Below are 9067 nucleotides of genomic sequence, written 5' to 3' on the forward strand. Positions count from 1 at the left end.
GGCGAGGCTGTTAGAGGTGCCGGTGGCAAAGAGCTGCACTAAATGCTGGTGCTTCCTTTTGGGAAAGGGGGCTTGGGAGCCACCATTTCTCTCCCATACGCTGTTGAGCTTTAACCACTGCCCTGGCTACTGCTTTCCTGGCCCGGCCTTTGGGCTGTCTCCTGCCTTCTGTGCTGTTGCTACAAATGCTATTATCTTCTTAGGGATCAAGCAGATTTTTCTGTCTCTCTTTCCTTAATCCCCCAGCTGCTATTGCTGGTCAGGGAAACAGGCTGTCTTTGGCTGAGGGGGCTCAGTTCTTCTGAAATCAGTTTGTTACCTCTGCTGTGATCTGGCTAAAGCAATACTTGTTCTCTGTCTGTAACATCTCCCCACTTGACAGCAAGGTGCTGCTGCTCTCTAGGAAATGTCTCTGAGCTGCAGAGGGATAGAGCTTTCAATCCAGAAAACGGATTTAGATGCTACAGCCGTAAACTGGTGGCTACTTGATTGTGAGTGAGGGGTGCTAATGGGGTTTGTAGTAACAGCGTGGGCTGCTTGGGGCAGGGGGGAGGTCAGGGGGTCAGTGGGAGATCCTGAGCAAAGAGGTGGTCTGAGACTGTCCCTTGAGCCTTGCACATGTCGTAGCCAGGCTCCTTTCCAGCTGGCCAGCGCTTGCTGCCCTTTTGTCCTAATAAAGCCAAGGTGAAGAGAGTGATACCATCCACACGTCTAGTGTTTAAGGACTTGCCCTGGGACGGGGCGGCAGGGATTGATGCCTGCCTTGGCCTGACGGGTTGCTGTGGAGTGACTGTCAGGGTCTGCAGAGAAGCCTGGAAGAGGTGCGTGCCTCTTGCTAGTGATGGGACACAGCAGCCAAAAGGTTAAAATCCGTGGGAGTTGGACCGAAAGGCAATTTGAGGAGAGCAGCTGCCTGTGAGAAGTGGCCTGGGCTGTGCTCCCAGCTCTTTCTTTATCTAACAACCCTTCAGTGCACAAGCAGGTCTCCTTGCTCCCAGCTGGATCCCGAACAGTGGCACCAAAGCTGGGCACGCTCTTTCTCAGGCCAGGTTGAATTTGATATTCCTGTGGTCTTCAGCAGTGGTCCAACCTCAATCCAGGAAGGAAGGAGTTATCGCATCCTGCCCAGTTCCTGGTGGCATGGGGCACATTTGCGGGAAGCGTAAGCTTGAACCCCCTCAGGTCTGGCTGAGTGTAACTGTTGACATCTGCCACCTCCAAGATAATATCCGTAAGCGCGTGGCTGTCGGTCCAAAGGCGAGTGGCAGCACCTCGAACGTGCCGGGGGTGGAAGTGGCTCTGGCTGCTGTGCTTGGTGCTGACCCTGGGTGCTGGGCTTGTTCTGAGAGCAAGGACAGCTTCGGTGCTTCTCTGCGTTGTTGGGTCCGGGGTGGCTCCTGTGAGCATGTGCTGCAGCAATGTTTGGGCCTACGCGAGACTTCCAGGTGAAAAGCTTAGCCAGGAACTTTATTGCTTTGTTGTTAAACAACTTAAGTTCAGGGAGGGTACAGTTTTGCAGCTGGGTTATACTGATCCCAAAGGCCAGTCCCTCAGCCATGGTTTGCAGGGCCTCCCCTGTGCTGGCAGTAAGTGTTGTCCGGCTGTGCTTCTTCTCAGCCTGGGAAGGAATCGCTTTTATTGCTGCCGATTGTGCAGCCTCAACTGCTTGTGCCAACGGGTGGGAAGTGGTGGGTAGGAGATGCTGAGGAACGGACCGCTCCTCGGTAACAGTGAAAGCTGAGACTGGCTTAAGCTGATGTGAGACTTGCCCCCGCCGTGCTTTGTGACTTACCCGTGGTCGTGAAGAAGAGCCTGTGCCGGAGCAGTGAACATGGGTCACGTCTGTCTCGGGCTGCTGTCCTCCCTGCCCAGCCGTTCCTCCTAGGTATTTCTGTGCTCTCCCCAACCTTCTGCTGAAGCAAGACTCGAGCGTTCGTTTTTTCAAGTCTGACTGCTTGTGCCACCCTGGCTGGAGACACTTTCTCAGGTTTTTCTCCCTAAAGCTTGTAACGGAGCATCTGTGTTTTTTCTCTTCTGCTTCTAACACGGGATCTCTTCTGTGCCAGAGCTTTTAAATTATTCTTGGGTAAATTATCTCAGAAAACTGTGCCTGTTGAGTTAACTCTTCCAGTTTTCAGCACGTATGGAGAGCAGTAATCTTACCCGACCCCACACCACAGCTTCGATGGGGTCTGTGCTCGCATCTCTTCCATGGCGTTTAGCCCAGATGATCTGCTGGAGGCTTTGTGGTGCGGCACGTAGCACTGGCAAGGTTTTCTGGGGAAACTGGGTCCCGTCCTCTGCAGTCACAGGGAAACCTGGCACGCTGTGTGCTTCCCAAACACGGCATGTGATGTCTTAAAACTGTCTTTTGGTTATTTTTGTGCTTCCCACTTTCACTGGTAGGCTGATCCAGACTCTCAGTGTCTGGTAGACAGCCTGAAGTCAAAAGGAGTCTGTTTTATTTGTACTGCATTTATTTGCGCTTTTCTTCCTTCAGATGCACCGTTCGGGTGTGAGCTTTTGTCCCGCTGCTTTCGGGTTCGATTCCGATCTTCCGCATGGGATTTCATGACGTCATCTGTTATCCGCAAAGCTGAGCGTGCGGAAGGCCGTGTGCGGTACGTGTGTGCTCCGCGTGGCGACAGCGACTGTGTGCGGGTGTCAGGCCGCCTCCACGGCACGGACAGGCGGCGGTCGTCGGCAGCAACGCTCGTGGTGGTACGTGCGGTTGTTAATGCTGCCTTGCTGTCCGTCGCATCCCCGCGCTGCACGGCTCCGCGGCACCAGGCAGGCGATCTGAGAGCAGCGTGTTTGCCTGCTCTGCGAAGCCTCCGGTAGCGGCTGCTCCGCGGCTTCCTTGCCTCTGGCGTTTCATCGCTGTCACTCGGAGTTTTCCCTAATTCCCAGCGGAATTATCCACGCTGCAGACTAAGCTGCTCGCCCTTCCTTTGGTCGTCATGGAGAGAAACACATCCCGGTCCTTTTAGAGCCATCTTTTACCCCCTGGCAAACGGGGAACGTTCCCCTTCCAGCTCCCTGCTTGCTCAGGAAAGCAACCCCAGTCTCGTTCACTTCTCCGGTGTCGCTATTTTCTTATTGATCTCGTTCATGTGGTTTCTTTCCAATTTCTCGTCTGTCTGAGATCACAGTGCCCGAAGCCTGGTGCAGCACTCGGCTGATACCGCACCCGTATCAAACAGAGCTGAATGATAATACCTGCGTCCTGTGCACGGTGCTGCGTTTATGAGGCTCCAGAACAGGCTCAGTCTTTTCTGCACTGCCTCGGCATTGCTGGCTCGTCAGGGCTCTGATCGGCTCCGAGCCCAGCTCCTTCCCCACCACCCTTCCGAGGAATTTCCCAGTTTGGAAACCGTGTGCGGGTTTTCTCCTGTGAGGTGTGGGACTTTCCACTGGTTTTCACTGAATTTCTTGCTGTTGATTTCAGGCAATCCGTCTCATTTATCAAGGTCATTTTGAATTCTGGTCCTGTTGCTGGCGTGACTGCAGCCTTTCTTGGCTTGTTCTTAGCCCCAGGTTTAATTCCATCACGCAGGTTGTTTAGGGCTCAGCCCAGCAAGACTGCGCCACTTCGAGCTCCAGGAGCCCTGGCATTTTTTTTCCCTTTTCTTTCCGCCTCTGCGTGCCTTTGTGCTGAGGCTTCTTAATTTATGGCAATAAAGCGTAACTGAGAATCTTAGCTCTGCAGCCGCAATGCAGCAAGCAAACAAGGAACCTGTGTTTCCTCTTAACATCCTTTCCTACATTTTCTCCTATTTTTTAAATTATCTTTTTTGGTGTATTGGGCTCTTGCTGTAGAAAGTGTTCTCTATACTTTTTATAGATACTGTTAGGAAATATCAGATGGCAAATAAAGAAAAGTACCTACAGTTTTCCCCCCATCTCTGCACAGATCTCATGCGTGCTCCATAAAAAAATGAGGGATTTATGCTAGGAGGACAAAGCTAATTCCCTGGAGCTCGTGCAGTGCCTAGATTTTTTCCACCAGCATTTAAGTCAAACTCAGTAGCAAGCATAAAATACAGGTATGTGGCTATTTCTGTTTAATATTTATTTTGCAGCTCAGTCAGCTCCTATTCCCACAGCGCAGCACTACCATGCAGGTGTTTAGACATCGGACTTCTTATTAATTTCAACCCAGGTTTAGGTGCCCAGCAGCAGTGAAATGAGGGAGGGTTTGCAGGGATTGGTAACAGCTTTTATGAGACCGAGAGAGGTGGTTGTGTGCGTGAGAGAAACAGCAATCATGGGCGCAGCATCCTTTCTTTGGGTTGTTTCTGGGCTCTTTGTGAACATCTTAATAAACCCTGACTGCCCTGTAAATGAAATAACAGACATAAAAGCTATGTGAGTTGATTTAATATCTGTAAGAGACGTTAAAAAATTTCCCCCAGATCCCAGCGCATCCCAAGGTCAGAGCGCTGGTCTGAGCGCAGAGGTCTGGGGTCAGGGAAGGAGAGCACGTTGCTGGGGGCTCTGGGAGGGGGTCCGAGCGCTGCTGGTTTTATTGGTTTATTGGTTTTTATTTTATTTGAGGGGAGCTGCAGTGGAAAGACAGCAGAGCAAAGAGACAGCACTTGTCCTTTTTGAATCCGACCCTTGCAGAAAATGGGCCTGGAAGGAACCTGAAGAGGCCAAGCAGTCTCTCCCCACCCCAAGCCATTTCGGGTGCACGTCAATCTGACCTGGTCTGAAATCCCCCAGTGATGCAGGTTCTCCAGGTGCTGTACTCTGGGGCTGTCTTACTGCTAGAAAGCTTTTTCTGATGTCTAAACTAAACCTTCTTGGTTCTTGTTTAAATCCCTGACTGGTTGTCCTCCCTCTGGCCAGGAAGCATTGTTTATTCCCCTCTTCATCCGAGCAGCATTTTTCTGTCCCTCAGGCTGGTCGTTGCTTTCCTCGAGGTCTCTGCTACATAGTCCCACTCCTTTCCGCTTCCCTTAATTGTTGTTGTTTTTCAAGACCTCAGATTATCTGTGCTTCTGTCTTCTGGGCTTGTCCAGCTGGGGTAAGATACCAAGTACTTCTGACCCTCAGCAAAGCTGTGGGAGGTGAACGTTCCCGGTGTCTCCAGAGGAGAGGTTCCTGCAGCACCAGTTATCCCTCCCGGTCACCCTGGGGTGCTGCTGTACCCCCCCGGCCGTGGTGAGCAGAGGCATGTTCTCAAGGAGCCCGTGGACCCTCAGGCGAGAGGTACTTGCTGTCCCCGCAGGGACCTCAGGATGCGCACGCAGCCTGATCTCCTCGGCCCTTGCACCACAGATGATGAGGATGGGTGGGAGGAAGGGGCAGCTGGTCTGCAGCAAGTTGCACGTGTCCTATGAGCCTGCCGGGCCACGACGGAGAAGGGAAGGCGGGAGGGACACGTGGTGAGACTTGCCAGCGGTTGGGTGCTGCAGCTGTGGACAGCTTTGCTGCGCAGGCTGCTCCGGTGCCGTCACCGGCAGGATGGAGGGCTCCCAGCTGAGCCCCAGGCAGGGGGAGAAGGTGGTGCTGGCGTGGGAGCAGGAAGCCGGATAACATCTGGGGCAGAACAGCATTGACCCACAGGGCCCCGTGGCAGAGGGAGGTGAGGCCGGCATGTCCATGGGGGAGCACAGGCTTTTCCCACCCGGATTGCATGGATAACTGCTGGGCACACGGAGGCAGGAAAAGGAGGAAGAGCAGAGCCTGAGATTCCCGGAGCCCAGGGAATCCCACGGGATGAATGCGGTGTTGGAGCCTTGTCGGGCTCTGCTCTCGTCCTGGTACAGCTGCCCAGGGCAGCACAGCCGTGCAGAGACCCGGGGATGTTTGTCTTGGTGTTAAAAGTGGTCTGCCGAGAGACCGTGATTCCGAAACAGGGTAGCTTTGCAGAGAAAAAGCATTGAAACGGCTGCGTTTGAGAGAAGCTCGCTCTTTCTGGCCGTTCAGGCTGAATAGCTGTCGCTGTGCTGCCTGGGCTCTTTGCTGAGAACATGCTCCTGACGGCAGAGCTGAACGTGGGGATCCTGGGGCTGCTGCAGCCCATTAGCTGTTCCCTGAGCGGCCGGCTGAGTCTGAGAAGCTCTGCTTGCCTGTCTTGCTATGGCGGGCAGGGAGAGCGCCTTGATCAGCGCTGAGATGCCTGAGATTTTTGTCTCTATTAAAGTCACGTGGGACTGATCTCGGTACGTCCAAATCACACAAGTCTTGGTCCGTGCAGGGAATGATTTTCCACCTACGCTCCTCCTTTGTGCATGGTGTCCTGTGCTATAAGGATTGCTCGCTGCTGTCACAGTAAGTTGGCACTGTTTTACGCACTGCATGACGTTGTAGGTTTCTGTAGGGTTTTTTTGCTTGTTTCATAGGTTGTCCATATTGGGCAGGTGTCCTACAGCCATGTGGATGTTCTCAGCCTTGTGTTATATTGTGTTAGGCTAGTTTTTGTAGCATTGATTTTTTTTTATTTTGTTAGACTAAAAATATCAAAACATCTGTTTCAAAAGGAAGAAAAAAGTACATCCTGAGAACTCAAAGGCTTTTGCAGTGGTGGGCAGAAAGCTCTGTGCATCAGTGACAGATCCTACTGCCGCTCTTCAGCCTGAGGCATTTTCTCTGCAAGGCTGAGAGGTCTGGAGTAGGGTACTGGGCACGAATAACAGTGCCGAATTTGGTCCCAAAGCATTGGCCTGGCTGAGAAACTGCAACTCAGCGCCACATGATGCGTTAGCTGGGAAACTCAGCAAGACTGCGAGAACAGCCGGATGCTTTTGCACATTAGGAAACTTTTCAGAATTATGATTGTTAATACTTAAATAGAAATGCCACTTTGCTGGACTAAACCACCCAGCTCTCCTTATTCCCCTCTGTGTTCCTCTGACCACCCCGTGCACCCTCCAGGGCACAAGTACTTCTGCCTGTGCTCCTCATCCCTGTGGCCTTTTCCCTTCTTCCCAGCTGCTGGAGACGTGATTTGCTGGTGATTGCTTTTGAATAGTTTCCTTTAGAGATGATTTGGGAGAGGAGAGATGAATGGTTTCTCCCATCAGGTGTTCAGTGGGTACGTAGAGATGCACTGGGACTGACCTTTAGATGTACTAGAGCATGCATGGATATTTCAGTCTTTAGCCTCTCTTCTGAAAAGCAAGGGTAGCCCATGCTTAGAAAAATCCCATCTGATCCAGGGCAGGAGGAAACATCTAAAAAAGCTTCCCATTGGCCAGCTGCACTTGGCAAAAGTATGTCCTTTTGGCTATGAACTGCACTCAATGCTTGTGCATTTACGACCAGTTCAAATTTAGATGCGTTATGTGAGTGAGGAGAGCTCCGTGTTAGCACTGTACACTTTGTTCTTTGTGTGCTGCGAGGTTTTTGCAGGAACTGCCATCGTAACACTATTTCTGCAGCCCCTCTCGTCTGGTGGGCACTGACGAAAGAGAATGAGGTAATTCCTGGGGGACGGGAACCGGGAGACGCGCAGGTGCAGTCTCCATGCAGTGCTTGGGATCTTCCCACTCTCGTGCATGGAGCGTCCTGGGTCGGGGTGTTTGCAAACCAAATACTGAGATCTCTTGCTGATCAGGAGGATACCTACCAGCAGGATCTATTTCCTCCTGCAATTAACACTTGCTCCAGAGGGGCCTCCACAAGCAAGGGAGGTCAGTCAAGCTGATCTTTCACATGCTTGGGTTGACTGGCAAGATCTCCAACAGGGACAGCTCCGAGGAGGCGGGGAATCGTAGCTGCAACATGAACCGTTAACTACTACCAAGTATTGGGACAGAGAAAAGCTACAGGACACGACATCCAAAGCCAGCTGTTCCCAAACTCTGTGCTGCATCTCAGATCAGGCTGATTTCAGTCAGCAGGAGGGGAAATCCTGAGGCTTGACAGTGCTTGACTGGCTCAGAGAAGCTGGAAATTGCCGGTTGGGCTGCATACAGTTTTTTTAATGGTTTGCTTTTTCTTGGACTTGCCCTTGCAATTAACTCTTGTCGTGTGTCATCGAACCCTTTTTCTGAGAAGAGGGTATTCAGAGCTCCATTACCATGGTGATGAGCGGGATGTTGAGTGTCTGCACGGGGAGATGTTATCTCTGCTCGCTTGTAGCTACCCACTTAAAGGGGATTGAAACCAACCCTCTTTTCTTCAGCAGTTTTAGCAGGTGCTCCCTGATCTCTTTGGTCCTCACACCGTAGATGATAGGATTGATAACACACGGCAGTAACAGGTATGTCACGCTGATCAGGTTGTGCACGTCCCCAGGGATGGACTTCCCCATGCGGTATGCTATCGAGGAGCAGAGGCTGGAGAGGTAAGTTGTCAGGATGACCATGAGGTGGGTGGCACACGTGTGGAAGGCTTTGTGCCAGATGTTCCCAGAAGCAATTTTCAGGGCCGCACGGATTATCCTGCAGTAGGATGTCAGGAGGAAGCCCAAGTCAAAGGTGATGGTGATGGCTCTCATGGTTAGTCCTACAATCTTGTTCCTGGCGATGTCCCCGCAGGACAGGCTCATCAAGGCCATGTGCTCGCAGACGAAGTGCTCGATGACATTAGAGTGGCAAAAATGCACCTTGGATGCCAGGATCACCACTGGGCTGACAAAAGAGATGCTCCTCACCACTGCAGCCAGGGATAACTTGGCCAGGTATTTTCTGGTCATTATGTCCGCGTAGCGCAGTGGGCTGCAGATGGCCACGTACCTGTCCAAAGCCATGAGGAGGAGGATGTTGCAATCCAGCATGATGAAGAAGTACAGGAAGAACATCTGTGCCAGGCAGCCCCCCAGGGAGATGTGGCTGAGATCAAAGATGAAACCCAGCAGCATCCTGGGCACAAACGTGCTGGAGCTGCAGAGGTTGACAGTAAGCAGCAGAGCGATCAGCAGGTACATGGGGGCATGGAGGCTTTCCTCCACCCTCACAGTGTAGATGAGGATGGAGTTTGCAGTGATAATCAGTAGGTACAGGCAGAAAAAAGGGATGAAGAGGAGGAATCTGGACTCTTGGACCCCAGGGAATCCAAGCAGGAGGAATTCAGTCTGGGACATGCTGGCCAAATCCGTCTGGTTCCAGCCTGCCAT

General features: G+C 52.1%; 1 protein-coding gene across 1 annotated transcript; it reads right to left on the reverse strand.

The window, feature by feature from the left end:
* Positions 1–8071: 8071 nt before the first annotated feature.
* Positions 8072–9067, reverse strand: LOC112993726 (olfactory receptor 52K1-like). Its single transcript, XM_026117603.2, has one exon. It carries the CDS (start codon positions 9065–9067, stop codon positions 8072–8074), a length of 996 nt encoding a protein of 331 aa, XP_025973388.2.

The sequence above is a fragment of the Dromaius novaehollandiae genome, chromosome 1 (genome assembly GCF_036370855.1).
Source record: "Dromaius novaehollandiae isolate bDroNov1 chromosome 1, bDroNov1.hap1, whole genome shotgun sequence".
NCBI classification, from domain to species: Eukaryota; Metazoa; Chordata; class Aves; order Casuariiformes; family Dromaiidae; genus Dromaius; species Dromaius novaehollandiae.

Coding starts and splice junctions, on each gene's coding strand:
- LOC112993726 (XM_026117603.2), bottom strand. CDS start 9,067: ATGGCAGGCTGGAACCAGACGGATTTGGCCAGCATGTCCCAGACTGAA.